The following is a 15440-nucleotide window of genomic DNA, read 5'->3' as shown; positions in this document are numbered from 1 at the left end:
ATCCCTGCCTCTCCAACTGGAGATTAATCCTGTCCCTCAGAATTTTTTCCAATAATTTCCCTACCACTGATGTTAGACTCACCGGCCTGTAATTACCTGGTTTATTCCTGCTACCCTTCTTGAATAATGGTACCACATTTGCTGTCCTCCAGTCCCCTGGCACTTCTCCTGTGGCCAGAGAGGATTTGAAAATTGTGTCAGAGCCCCTGCAATCTCCTCCCTTGCTTCACATAGCAGCCTGGGATACATCTCATCTGGGCCTGGGGATTTATCCACTTTTAAGCCCGCTAAAACAGCTAATACCTCCTCCCTGTCAATGCTAATATGTGCAAGTATATCACAATCCCCCTCCCTGATCTCTACACCTACATCATCCTTCTCCATAATGAATACAGATGTAAAGTAATCATTTAATACCTCACCTACGTCCTCCGGCTCCACACACACATTGCCACGTTGGTCCTTAATGCGCCCTCCTCTTTCCCTGGTTATCCTCTTGCATTTAATATACTTCTAAAACGCCATGGGATTTTCCTTTATCTTGCCCGCCAGTGTTTTTTCATGCCCCCTCTTCACTGTTCTAATTACTTTTTTAAGTACCCCCCTACACTTTCTATACTCCTCTAGGGCCTCTGCTGTTTTCAGCACTCTGAATCTGCCATAAGCCTCCTTTTTTTTTTCCTTATCCAATCCTCTATATCCTTTGACATCCAGGGTTCCCTGGGCTTACTGGTCCTACCCTTCACCTTTACAGGAACATGTTGGCCCTGAACTCACTCTTTCATTTTTGAATGATTCCCACTTGTCTCATGTAGACTTTCCTACAAGTAGTTGCTCCCAGTCCACTTTGGCCAGATCCTGTTTTATCATATTGAAATCGGCGCTCCCCCCCAATTCAGCACCTTTATTTCCGGTCCCTCTTTGTCCTTTTCCATAACTACCTTAAATCTTACCCAGTTACGGTCACTATCCCCGAAATGCTCCCCCACTGACACTTCTACCACTTGTGCGGCTTCATTCCCTAAGATCAGGTCCAGTACCACCCCTTCTCCTGTAGAGCTTTCTATGTGCTGGCTCTAAAAGCTCTCCTGGATGCACTTTAAGAATTCCGCCCCCTTTAAGCCTTTTTCACTAAGACTAACCCAGTTATTTGTTAATTTAAAGACACCTGGTTTGGTTAGCCTCATTCGGGGGTTAATAGATGGTACAATTTGGCTGGGTCTTTATTTAATTTGGAAAGTGTAAAATGATATGTTAGGTGATCTGTGGAGGGATGGGATTGAATTAACAGTGCGTTTCTCCCACCGCAATCAGAATCGTATATTTTGATTGGGGGCTTTGACTGGAGCAGTTGGTCATAACACCCTTAATGAGCTCATAACAATGTTAATTAGCACTGTTAATGTATCGGACTGGATCTTGGGGCCACCCTCCTCCTGCCCTGGTGATTGTTGCCAGAAACTGCATTGGGAAACCGGCACGGTGGCCATCTCCCGCTCCCCGGCGGTCCTGAAAATTCAGCCCACAATGTCTAACCTCTGAACGACCTTGCTGATCACACTTTTGAAAAATAGAGAAAGACAACAACTGTTGTGATTGCAGCCTGAAGAGCAATCAGTCTGACTACACCCAGTGTTTATTTTAAAGCTGTTACCAGCAGGTGGAGAATTGATGTGGGTGACTTCCATTCTTCACCTCCCAACTGACCAAGACAGTATTTTTTTTTCAAAATTGTGTTTTGTCTACCAAATAAACAAACAGCAACAGGTTTTCTCGTAGTTTTTTCAAAAAAAGGTTAAATTTTGTTTTAAACTGCATTAACAGGATATTTAGAAAGTCAAAACACAATCCATCAGAGCCGACATGGTTTTATGAAGGGTAAATCGTGTTTGACTAATTTGCTAGAGTTCTTTGAAGATGTAACAAGCAAAGTGGATAATGGGGGTCCTGTAGATGTAATATATCTGGACTTCCAGAAGGCATTTGTTAAGGTGCCGCACAAAAGTTTAATACACAAGGTAAAATCACATAGGGTTAGGGGCAATTTATTAGCTTGGATAGAGGATTGGCTAACCAACAGAAAAGAGTGTGTCGGGCTAAATGGATTTTTTTCTGGTTGGCAAAATATAACTAGTCGGGTGCCACAGGGTTCGGTCCTCAGGCCCCAACTATTTACAATCTATATTAATGACTTGGATGCAGGGATAGAAGGTAGTATAGCCAAATTTGCAGATGACACTAAAATAGGTGGGATAGTAAGTTGCAATAAAGAAATAAGAAATTTACAAATGGATATGACTAGGTTAGGTGAATGGGCCAAAATTTGGCTGATGGAGTTTAATGTGGATAAGTCTGAGGTTATCCATTTTGGTCAGAAGAATAGAAAGGCAAATTATCTAAATGGAGAGAAACTTCAGAGTGCTTCGGTGCAGAGGGATCTGGGTGTCCTCATGCACGAATTGCAGAAAATTAATATGCATGTGCAGCAGGTAATAAGGAAAGCAAATGGAATTTTGGCATTTATTGCTAAAAGAATAGAGTATAAAAGAAGGGAAGTGTTGCTGCAACTGTACAAGGCATTAGTGAGACCGCACCTGGAGTATTGCGTACAGTTTTGGTCCTCTTACTTGGGGAGGGATGTAGTTGCATTGGAGGCAGTTCAGAGGATGTTCACTAGATTGATTCCAGAGATGAGGGGTTTGTCTTATGAAGAGAGATTGAGCAGTTTAGGTCTTTACTCTCTGGAGTTTAGAAGAATGAGAGGAGATCTAATTGAGGTATATAAGATGATTAAGGGGATTGACAAAGTAGATGTAGAGAGGATGCTTCCTCTTGTGGGGCAATTTAGAATGAGAGATCATAGTTTTAGGATAAGGGGTAGCAGATTTAAAGCCGAGATGAGGAGAAATTACTTCTCTCAAAGGGTCGTGAGTCTGTGGAATTCACTACTCCAGAGTGCGGTGGATGCCGGGAAATTGAGTAAATGTAAGGAGGCGCTAGACAGATTTTTAATTAGTAATGGGTTGAAGGGTTATGGAGAATGGGCAGTAAAGTGGAGTTGAGGCTGAGATGAGATCAGCCATGATCGTGTTGAATGGCGGAGCAGGCTTGAGGGGCTGAATTGCCTACTCCTGCTCCTAGTTCTTGTGTTCTTATGTTCATAATTTCTCCAGTTCATTGTTTATTTCGTCACAGCTCCTTCCAAGCATGCAACAGCAATTAGATAGTTTTGTTTTCATAAGAAACCATTTTACTCTAACTGCAGCAAATTACCCTCTGCGTTATATGGTATAACGTGATTCTAGTAAGAGAATTAAAGTGACCAATGCCATGGATCTCCAACAGTATAAGTAATGCTTGAGACACATCCATCACACTCGAGTGTCATTTTTGCAATGTGCACCGCATTTTGTTTTTTTTTTAAAAAATTGGTCTGTATTTTGTAATGGGAATAATGGTGAGGCTGTCATCATGAAGTCAAATGTGTAGCAACTTCTGCTGTTCAAAGATGCACAGTTAAAAGCAGAAATTCAAAGGTGTCTGCTGTGCTCAGCTCCTCCACAATCTTCGCTATTCCAGTACCCATCAGTTTGGCGTTGAAGTCCAAGTAAGTGTGTGAATTTGCAGTTCTAGCCCACGAGTTACCCACTAAATGTGTCAGAAAATGTTAGGGCTGGTGTATTCATGTGTAAGTGATTTTTTAATGGTGTGATAAATCTTCATTACTTGAAAAGAATTTCTAATTTACACATCCTGGTTTAAAATGTGCTTGTTTCAGTGAGGATTCTTCAATCTGCTTAAAGAGATACGCTGTTGCTTGCTTTGCTCACATGGCATAGATCCCCTGTAGAGGGTGCAGCACTGGATCAGATGCCCAGTGGCAGCAAATAGCTGCACAAAAGCCCGTGAGAAGTCTGCAGGCAGCTGTGAGCGCAATGAACAGCGAACACCATTCCTTCACCATTGACCACAACATTCAGGCCATTAAGAGTAGAAAAAGAAAGCCAAACATTTTGAATTTGTAGAGAAATTTACCCATTAGCAGAAAATGCCTAATTGAAATGCTAGAATCTCCCTGAGATAGTTAACCTCTAGTTGAAGTGAGCATTTTAGCAATTAGACCGTCGACCTTAAAAATGTCAACCCTTGGCAGCAAAATAATACCTTGTTCTTTATATTGTGTAATGCTCTATCTTTAGAAAATAGGAAGCCCTCCAACTTTCTGTGAGCAATGGTGTGGGAGATATGTTACTAATTCCCTCATTTTAAGAGTCTGCAGGCATATGACTGCTTTAAGTTAATACGTTTAATTATTTGTCTTCTGTTTAGAATATGGATTTACATAAACCCGATCGTGCCTCTTGCATTGTGTAAAATGTAGCAGCCAAAGCGCTGTACGCTGCCTTAAGCTCATCAGAACTATAATATCTTACAGTAGTAATGTGGCAATCTTGGTAGCATCATGACTGGGACAAGCTCGATGGACCATCCAGTCTTCTATGTCTTTTTGTATGTTCAGATTTTAAGAGTAGGTAATTGGAACTTAATTCATGATCGTCATTTTTTTTCAATAGGAATGTTTGGTGGCATCTAATCATCTCACCTGCCCTTTTATTGTAAAATTTAATTGTATTGCCAGAGTTGTAGCAGCTTTATTTTTAAAGGGGGGATTTATTTTGTTCCTTTGCAAGACATTTTTCGTTTTAGAAACAGAAATTTGCTGTCTTGTGTTGAGTTTTTTTAAGAATGTCCGGTATCTGAAAACTTAGCTATTAATTACTCTCTGGGAAACAAATATTGAATAATTTTGTTAGTGATTTTAATGACGTTCAAACCAAAAAAATCTTTTAAAAAAAATTTCATGTTTGAGATGTGGACATTGCTGCCCATCACCAGCATGAATTGCCTATTCCTAGTTGCCCTTGAGAAGTTGGTGGTGGGCCACGTTTGTGAGCAGCAGAAGTTCATGTGGTGAACAATTTTTAAAGTTAAACTTGAGCGGCGACTAGAGTCGCTCTTGTGCATCCGTGAGGCGGAGGACTACGTGGATAGCATGTTAGGGAGGTGGTCACACCGCAGGTTAGGAGCATGCAGGCAGATAGGGAATGGGTGACCACCAAGCAGTCTAAGAGAACCAGGCAGGTAGTGCAGGAGTCCCTTGATACAATCTCACTCGCTAGTTGGTTTTCTGTTTTGGTACTGGTGAGGGTGATGGTTCCTCAGAGGACTACAGTCAGAGCCAAGTTTGTGGCACCACAGGTAGCTCAGCTGCACAGGAGGGAAGGAAGAAGAGTGGAAGAGCAGTAGTGATAGGGGAGTTGTTAGTTAGGGAAACAGACAGACGTTTCTGTGGCAGTAAATGTGACTCCAGGATGTTGTGTTGCCTCCCTGGTGCCAGGGTCAAGGATGTTAGGCAGTGGCTTCAGGATCACCTTCTGGGGGAGGGTGAACAGCCAGAGGTCGTGGTCCACATTGGTACCAATGACGTAAGTAAGAAGGGGGATGAGGTCCTGAAAGCAGATTTTAGGGAGCTAGGAAGGAGATTAAAAAGCAGGACCTCAAAAACAGTAATCTCCAGGATTACTTCCAGTCCCACATGTAAGTGTGCATAGGAAAAGGAGAATTGAACGATTGAACATGTGGCTGGTGAACTGGTGTAGGAGGGAGGGCATCAGATTTCTGAGACATTGGGACTGGTTCTGGGGCAGGTGGGACCTGTACAAGATGGACGGGTTGCATCGTCACAGAACTGGGATGAATATGCTCACGTGGAGATTTGCTAGTGCTATTGGGGAGGGTTTAAACTAAATTGTTAGGGGGATGGGAACCTGAGAAGGAGCTCCGATTGGAGGGAAGCAAAACTGGTAACTTGTCAGGGGTGTGGGAACCAGGAGCAACTATCAGGGAAAAGTATGTTGTTAGCTGGGGTCAGAGTAAGGGAGAAAGTAATAGAGTCTGAATCAGGGTTAATGTGCATGTATGTAAATGCACTGGGTGTGGTTAATAAGACTGGTGAGGTACTAGTGCAGATTACCATGTGGAAATATGATGTGGCAATAACAGAGACCTGACTCAAAGAAGGGCAGGACTGGGTGTTAAATATTCTTGAATACAAGGTATTCAGGACAGATAGGAAAGGGAAAAAATGGGGTGCCAGTATTGATTAAGGAGAGCATTGCAATGCTGGAGAAAAAGGATGTCCCAGAGGGGTCGAGGACAGAATCAATTTGGCTGGAGCTAAGGAACAAAAAAGGTGGAGGAACAAATTTGCAAGGAAATTACAGAGGTGCAAAAATTATAGGGTAGTTATAATGGGGGACTTTAATTATCCAAACAGAGACTGAGGTAATAGTAGTGTAAAGGGCAGTGAGGGGCAAGAGTTCCGAGTGTGTGTTCAGGAAAATTTTCGACAACAGGATGTTGCCAGTCCAACGAGAAAGGAGGCACTGCTAGACCTAGCTCTTGGGAATGAGGTGGGCCAAGTGGATCAAGTATCAGTAGGAGAGCATTTAGGTGTTAGTGATCCTTGTATCATAAGGTTTAGGCTGACTATGGAAAAGGACAAAGAGCAGTCCAGGGTAAGAATAATTAACTGGGGATAGGCCAACTTCAGTCAGGTAAGGATGGAGTCAGGGCGAATAAATTGGAGTCAAAAGTTGGCAAGAAAACAGGTAGATGCACAATGGGCTACCTTCGAAGAGGAGATAGTTCGGGTACAGTCAAGATATGATCCCTCAAAGGGGAAAAGTAGGGCAAACAAATCCAGAGCACCCTGGATGACAAAAGAGGTAGAAATTAAGATGAAGAAAAAGTGTGCTTATGACCGATACCAGGTAGAAAACACTTGAGAACCAGGCTGAATATAGAAGGTCCAGATGGGAAGTGAAAAGGCAAATAAGGGAAGCAAAGGGCATGAAAAGGGACTGGCAACTAGTATTAAAGGAAATCTCAAAGTTTTCTATAGGCATATTAATAGGAAAATGGTGGTAAAAGGAGGAGTGGGGCCAGTTAGGGACCGGAAAGGGGATTTGCACATGGAGACAGAGGGCATAGCTGAGGTATTAAGTTAATACTTTGCAGCTGTCTTTACCAAGGAAGAAGATGCAACCAAGGCAATGTTAAAAGAGGAGGTATGTCAGACACCAGAGGGGTTTAAAATTGATAAAGAGGAAGTATTAGATAGGCTGTCTGTACGTAAAGTGGATAAAGTGACCAGATGAGATGCATCCAAGGATACTGAGGGAAGTGAAGGTGGAAATCGCAGAGGCACTGACCATAATTTTTCAATCTTCCTTAGACTCGGGGGTGATGCCAGAGGACTAGAGAATTGCAAACGTTATACCCTTGTTCAAAAAAGGGTGTAAAGATAAGCCCAGCAACTACAGGCCAGTCAGTTTAACTTCAGTGGTGGGAAAACTTCTAGAAAAAATAATTTGGGACAAAATCAATAGTCACGTGGACAAATGCGAGTTAATTAAGGAAAACCGGCATGGATTTCTTAAGGGAAAATCATGTTTAACTAACTTGCTGGAGTGTTTTGAGGAGGTAACAGAGAGTAGAGCATGGGGACCCAACGATGTGTCGGTTTCGGGTTGGGTCGCTCTTCCCAGTCCGGCGTTCAGGCTCGGGTCAGACACACTATCACCACCTCCGGTATAGCTCCAATCTTAATGTACTTTTTAAACAATCTTTCAAGTCCAGTTACAGTTTTTTGTTGCTTATCTTCACAATCTTATAAAGTGAAAAACGAAAGCTAGGTTAACTGAACATTCCGGTCAGGTTGGGCGCAGCAAAAAATGAAAAGACTCAGGCTGGGTCGGGCTTAGGTCGGATGTGGTTCTGTCGGGCTCGTGTCGGGTTTCATTTGCAGACCCGAGCCAGCCTTTAAGGGAGAGTTGATGAGGGCAATGCTATTGATGTGGTGTACGCGGGCTTTCAAAAGACGTTTGATACAGTGCCACACAACAAGCTTGTGAGCAAACTTGCAGCTCATGGAATAAAAGGGATGGTAGCAACATTGATAGGAAATTGGCTGAGTGACAGGAAACAAAGAGTAGTGGTTAATGGATGTTTTTCGGGTTGGAATAAGGTTTGTAGAGGAGTTCCCCAGGGATCAGTGTTGGAACCCTTGCTTTTCCTCATATATATTAATGACCTAGACCTTGATGTACAGGGCACATTTTCAAAGTTTGCAGATGATACAAAATTTGGAAGCATTGTGAACTGTGAGGAGGATAGTGTAGATCTTCTAAAGAACATGGACAAGTTGGTGGAATGGGCAGACAGGTGACAGTTGAAATTCAATGCAGAGAAATGTGAAGTGATTCATTTTGGTTGGAAGAACATGGAGAGATGACATAGAATAAAGGTTACAATTCTAAAGGGGGTGCAGGAAAAGAGGGACCTGGGTGTATATGTGCATAAGTCTTTGAAGGTGGTAGGACAGGTTGAGAGAGCGGTTAGTAACACATAGAGTACAAGAGAAAGGAAATTATGTTTTGGCTTCAGCTGGAGTGTTGTGTCCAGTTCTGGGCACCATACATTAGAAAAGATGTGAGGGCATTGGAGAGAGTACAGTAAAGATTCACAAGAATGGTTCCAGGGATGAGGAATTTCAGTTATGAAGATAGATTGGAGATGTTAGGACTGTTTTCCTTGAAGAGAAGGCTGAGGGGTGATTTGATAAAGGTATTCAAAATCATGAGGTGTCTGGACAGAGTATATAGTGAGAAACTGTTCCCACTCATGAAAGGATCAAAAGCGAGAGGGCACAGATTTAAAGTATTTAGTAAGAGAAGCAAATGTAATCTGAGGAAAAACTTTTTCACGCAGCGAGTGTTTAAGGTCTGGAATGCGCTGAAAATGTGTTGGGGGTAGGTTCAATTGAAACATTCAAAAGGGAATTAGATTGTTACATGAAAAGGAATGTAGTGTTATGGGGAGAAGGCGGGGAGAGGAACTGAGGGAATTGCTCGTTCGGAGAGCTGGTGCAGACACGATGGGCCGAAAGGCCTCCTTTTGCACGGTAACAATTCTGAGATTCCTGAAGTCAGGGGTGTGTTGGAATGCTCTCCACTTGCCTGGAACACTCAAGAAGTTCGACACCATCCTGGACAAAGCAGCCCGCTTGGTTGGCACCCCATTCACCGCCTTCAACATTCACTCCCTTCACCACCGACGTGCAGTGGCAGCAGTGTGTACCATCTACAAGATGCACTGCAGCAACACACCAAGGCTCCTTCGATGGCACCTTCCAAACCCGCGACCTCTACCACCTAGAAGGACAGTGGCAGTAGATGCGTGGGACCACCACCACCTGCAAGTTCCCCTCCAAGCCACACACCATTCTGACTTGGAACTGTATCACTGTTCCTTTATTGTCGTTGGGTCAAAATCTTGGACCTCCCTTCCTAACAGCACTGTGGGTATACCTATACCCTAAGGACTGCAGCGGTTCAAGAAGGCAGCTAACCACCACCTTGAGTGCAATTAGGGATGGGAAATAAATGCTGTTCTAGTCAGTGGCGCCCACATCCCATGAACGAATAAAAAAAATTTGTCACACATAGCAATTTTGAAAAAAAAATCAGGAATACCTTTGCTGTGTTGTGTTAATCCTAACAACTGTTGTGCTTTTGATGTGAATCTGATTACTACAGTCACTGCTTGTTCCAATTTCTACAGACCAATTACAGAAGATGAAGTCCAAATCCTTCACAATAAACAGTATGGTGTTATTGCTCAGAAGCAAGTGGCGATGGACAACCAGCTCCAGACTGAGGTACAATGCAGGCAATTTAGTTTGTTCTTTGCTGTTCAAGTATTCAAATGATTTTAAAAAAAATAACTTAATGGCTTTTAAAATATTAATACCAAAAATAACCTGTGTTGGAAACTTTGGCATGCTGTGGTACTTCTGTAGAATCTGTGTATCTACTTTAAGTGGCAGCATGAAAGCAGGAACCTCTTGCACCTTTTTGTAAAGTTCCTGTCTGCCATTCAGCAGTTTTTGGAACCTTAAACCCAAGGAGCACTAGATTTATTTTGCATCGTAGCCAGAGAATATAGAGACATACAGATCTCCCACTTTTAACTGGAGAGCAGGTCTCTCCATGCACCCTCTGTTAACTGAGTGACCAATCATGTGCACTTTTCAGCATCAGTCCATTCTGTGGATTGATGAAGGAATGTCTAATGCATTTTTATTAAAGATACTTCTGTGTGTGGAGATTCCATTCACATTCTGTGTGGAAACTGATTCCTGTTGCATTTTAAATACTGGTAGCTACATAAAGCATGTGTGTAGCTCAAATTCAGCAGAAAGTAATAATTTGAAGGCTGGCAGGCTCAAATGAGACATTGCATTGCAGAAATTTTCACCATGACTTAAGTAGAAAAAAATAAATGCCTCAGCCTTCTGTATATTGCAAGGAGAATAATTTAGATTTTATGCATGATCCCATACTAAATAGATGACTTCTACACCTGTGGGAATTTTTTGGAAATGGTTAGTGACTTATTTTGCACAATGTCAAGGTGTTCGAATTTGTCGAAGTGGCACAGAATTGAAGTGGCATTTGTGATCTAAATAGATGAGAGTTGAAATCTTTTGCCTGGGATATCCTTATTCCATTTATCAATTAATTTCTACCAAACCTGGATTTAAAATAAAAACAAGAAATGCTGGATTCACTCAGCAGGTCTGGCAGCATCTGTGGAAAGAGAAGCAGAGTTAACGTTTCGGGTCAGTGACCCTTCTTCGGTCACTGACCCGAAACGTTAACTCTGCTTCTCTTTCCACAGATGCTGCCAGACCTGCTGAGTGAATCCAGCATTTCTTGTTTTTGTTTCAGATTTCCAGCATCCGCAGTATTTTGCTTTTATCCTGGATTTAAAATACATTGGTAATAGAAAATTCCTCCTTCTTCTTTGGCCTCCTTATCTCGAGAGACAATGGATAAGCGCCTGGAGGTGGTCAGTGGTTTGTGAAGCAGTGCCGGGAGTGGCTATAAAGGCCAATTCTAGAGTGACAGGCTCTTCCACAGGTGCTGCAGATAAATTTGTTTGTCGGGGCTGTTACACAGTTGGCTCTCCCCTTGCGCCTCTGTCTTTTTTCCTGCCAACTACTAAGTCTCTTCGACTCGCCACACTTTAGCCCCGCCTTTATGGCTGCCCACCAGCTCTGGCGGACGCTGGCAACTGACTCCCACGACTTGTGATCAATGTCACAGGATTTCATGTCGCGTTTGCAGACGTCTTTAAAGCGGAGACATGGATGGCTGGTGGGTCTGATACCAGTGGCGAGATCGCTGTACAATGTGTTTTTGGGGATCCTGCCATCTTCCATGCGGCTCACATGGCCAAGCCATCTCAAGCGCCGCTGACTCAGTAGTGTGTATAAGCTGGGGATGTTGGCCGCCTCGAAGACTTCTGTGTTGGAGAAAAATTATATTCCTACAAATCACATTTCAATTAATTTATCCTCAGAATACTGTGTTCCATGTGTCCCTCAAACCTCTCAGGTTGGAGTATCTCATCTCTTGTCCTAGTTGGCAAATGACCAAAAGCATGAAGCAATGAAGCATGAAATATTGGGAATGCACAGCCTCTTCAACCATACACATGCAAGATGAACACCACAGTGCTGTGCTGCCTGGCCAAGTCGATTTTGCTTCATGCTTTCCCTTGAATCAATTAAATTTGTTAAAATATTGATATAATTGGTACTTAAGTAGACTGGCTGATACAGCAAATTCCAAACATTATCCTTTCACCTTTTGAATAGAAATTTAGCCCAACATTTACTGAACGAAAACAAAAGAAAATCCACTTTCTGCTGTCATTTCTCGCCTTGATGGGCAGATAATTTTCATACACACCTTTTGAACAGATGGGCATGCAGTCTAAAATCACAGAATGGTTACAGCACAGAAGGAGGCCATTCAGCTCATTGTGTCTGTGCTGTCTCTCTGCAAGAGCAACTCTGCTAATCTCACTACCTTGCCTTTTCCCCATAGCCTTGCAAATTTTTTTTCTCTTCAGATAATTATTCTGTACTCTTCTGAAAGCAATGACTGAATATGCCTCCACCACACACTCAGGCAGTGCCTTCCAGATCCTAACCACTCGCTGCATAGAAAAGTTTTTCATGTTGCCTTTGAATCTGCTATTCACCATAAACCGGTGTCCTCCGGTTCTCGACCCTTCCCCCATTGGGACAGAAACCCAATACTCCTAACTGGCTCAACATTGTGAATTCGAGTAACATTTCCTTTCTTCAGGTAAGGGCAATAATATGACTAGTGCCAGAAGTGAAACTAGCTCAGCAACGATAAATAAGAGTGAAAAATTATTGCAACTTGAGACCACTAAACTTTGCATTTTGGAAGTAAATCATTTAAATTGTTTCCGTTATTTCACATTGTTATTGCATGAATGGGTGAAAGCCACTTGTACCTCAGTCTGTGTAATCATGCTTTATTAATTCTCTCCTATAAAAATCAGTTTGCATTTCTAAAAATCCATTAAAATATGAAAATAAAACTCCAAAGATCTTCCACTATGATGTCCTATCTATAAGCCTTAAAATGCGATAGATGTTTGCACAAAAAGAATTTTGTATGGAATGAAAAAATTAACTATATCAGAAGATGTAATAAGATAAATCATCCTTTCCATCTGCAGTATATTGTGACACAAGTGCCAGTTTCAAAAGATATCCAATTCCCAGTTGTGAACTGATCAAACTAATGCCAAATCCAAAGCTCTGATTTCTGAGGTTTATGACTGCTTTTAGGCTTGCCCAAGGCAAATCATTTGGAAGATCATTCTCAACAAAGGGGCTGAGATGATTGGAGCAAGGAGCCTGACACCATTCTATTTACCTCCTGCTTCTAGATTGTCGCTTTTGAATAAAAGAAGTCCCTGTCGGCTTCAACACATACCTTTTGTTTCACAGCATAAATATCTGATGAGGGCAGGGAGAAAATATCTTTGTGGAACTGGTTCTGTGCTTCTCGGATACTACAAACCAAGCAGGGCTGTCAAACACCTGACAGAAATTTGACCTGTAGTTCACCCCTGTGCACGCGTTCTCTCCTTCCCAATCCTCAGCAGTGCCCCCCACCCCCACCCCCCACTCCTGAGGCCTCAAACCAACCAGATACTGATTTAACATCAACACAGTGGGCTGAACTTAGTGGGCTCTGTCGGAGACAGGCTAGGAGGGCTATAGAGGAGCCTATAGAATTGCGGCGTGGGGGGTGGGGGTAGTGCAGTGGAAGGCCTGTCGCAACATGATGAAGTTGGAGGTGGGAAAGGCTGAAGACAGTCTTCCAGCCCAGAGACCAATTCCTGCTACGGCTGGAATTAAGCCAGCGGTGGGGGTGGGCCTCCCCCACAAGGGGAGGTCGTCCAGCAAAAAGAGGCTACCTCCCTGCAGACCTGGGCGAGGGTCCCTCCTCCGAGGGCAATCTGTGGTCCACAGAGGACCCCGCTGGAAAAAAAACATGCCTCCCTTAACATCCCTCGCTGGGGCTTGCTGGACTGGCCCTGGCAACCCCGCCTCTCTTACCTGAGGTCATGGTCTCCAGTACTGGGCTTGGTTCCAAGGTCTCCTGCAGTACCGGCATTGGCTGCTGCTCCCGATGGTATTGACGATACTATTTCTTATGTTCTTATGTACTGAGCTGCCAGCCTTCTGACTGGCTGACAGCTCTCGGAGGCGGGATCCTGGCGCTGGGCAGTTAATTGCCTGAGCACTGTTGAATCGTGCCAGGGTGCTCCAAGTGGTCAAGGCGGGACTCGAACCGCCTTTTCGGCCTGGCGCTGGGAGCTCTGCCAGCGCAACTAAATTCAGCCCGGTGTATGCAAATACTGTGGGAGGAAATGAAAATAATATCTTGTTCCTTTTTTTTAAATTAGAACTGACAATTTATGATGTTGCAGCAAGTTTTTTTTTCTTCCATGGCAGGCTCTACTAGCTGGTTCTCATGTCTCTTTGATGTATTAGATGGCAGAAGTATAAACTAGTAGTCTACTAGTCATTTGGGCTTAAAGGGGATGTGAAAAGGACATGTTAGTTGGGGAAGTTAAGTAAAGTGTAAATTAGTGTAGTGTAGACTACAAATGTTAAATGCTGACATTTTTTCGAAGTGTTTTATGACCTTCAGCTCTTTAGCAGTTGTGTTTTCTTTAAGTTAAGAGGTAACCAGATTTTCAGGATATACTCACACCTGTATATCCTGTTCTTCCTTATCCTTTCCCTCCTATATTTCCTCTGGAGTTGTATATGCTTTGTTGCACACAAGAGGATATCACTAGTGGTATAGATTATATGACCTGCACCCAAATTTTCCTTGATTGATTGACCTCTGCCCAGTACATCCTGTTTAGTGTGTTTGCGATGAACTCTACAGAATGGGAAATCGAGCTTTTGCCCCTCCAGTCGATAGTGTACTGTGTTGCCTGCAAGAGCGCCTTTTGAGATTGGGAAAATGTAGCAGAATCAAAATTAATAGAAGTCAACTGTCCCTCAAGCCAGCTTAGTTGGGCATTGTTTTTAAGTGGACTGTGCTGAGTTCAAAATCTGTGAAGAAATACTTAAGCGTGTAATATTTACAAGGTCTGAAGAGGGGTTGCCAAACATCATTAGTCAACTTCTTGCATGAACATCAATGGAAGTATATATTAGCAAATGGCTATTTAAATGGCTTAAGCTACAGGACCTTTATTTAAGTATATAATACAATCCCGTGTGTTATTTAGCACATTTATAGTCTTACATATTAAAGGTAATAAGTTGATATTTCTATTTTATACTGGCAGTTGCTTTATCCAGGAAAACTGCAAAGAAGGGCAATACAGGCAAGCCAACTTGATTGGAAGTTTTTTTTTGGCGATTGCCATCAAAGTGAATACAGTTTTACTTTTCATCATTCCGTCTTCTCCCACAAATTTGAGGGTAACTGGCACCCATAGAACTGAACATCAACAGCTTCTGGAAAATGAGGGAAAAGATTAGCAACCAAAAAAAAAACACAATTTTCTACCATGTGCTCTTAAATCTGAATTCGCAGTCAAATACATTTAATTGTTGATGTGAAAAAAATCAAAAAAAAATACTGAGCTGCATTCAAAAAGGGAATCAAAATAGATGATATTGTGTAGGGCACTGGTTTACTCCATCTGGAGTTCTGTACAGAACTGGTCGTCATACTATGGAAAGGATATGGCTGCCCTAGAGAGGGTGCAGCATTAGAAATGATGATGCCAGGACTGAAGAATCTAGGTTACAGAGAAGATCGAAAAAGCTGGGCATCTTCCCATTGGAAAGGAGAGTAACATGATCAAAATTCAAAAATTATAAATATCATTAATATTGAAGATCCAAATTGTTAACATTGGTTCAAAAAGTAGAAGATATAATTTAATAAAATTGG

The 15440-nt window shown here is 42.5% G+C and overlaps 1 protein-coding gene across 1 annotated transcript in view; it reads left to right on the top strand.

Moving 5' to 3' along the window:
- Nucleotides 1-15440, top strand: part of ap1ar (adaptor related protein complex 1 associated regulatory protein) — a 136188-nt gene that overhangs the window by 79451 nt on the left and 41297 nt on the right. Inside the window, exon 5 of the mRNA XM_068039817.1 lies at nt 9685-9781. Coding sequence (XP_067895918.1) covers nt 9685-9781 — 97 coding nt within the window. The remainder of the gene's footprint in view (nt 1-9684; nt 9782-15440) is intronic.

Source organism: Heterodontus francisci, chromosome 1 (genome assembly GCF_036365525.1).
Source record: "Heterodontus francisci isolate sHetFra1 chromosome 1, sHetFra1.hap1, whole genome shotgun sequence".
NCBI classification, from domain to species: Eukaryota; Metazoa; Chordata; class Chondrichthyes; order Heterodontiformes; family Heterodontidae; genus Heterodontus; species Heterodontus francisci.
Note: the sequence above shows the minus strand (reverse complement) of the source record. Positions and strands in the feature narration are given on the sequence as shown.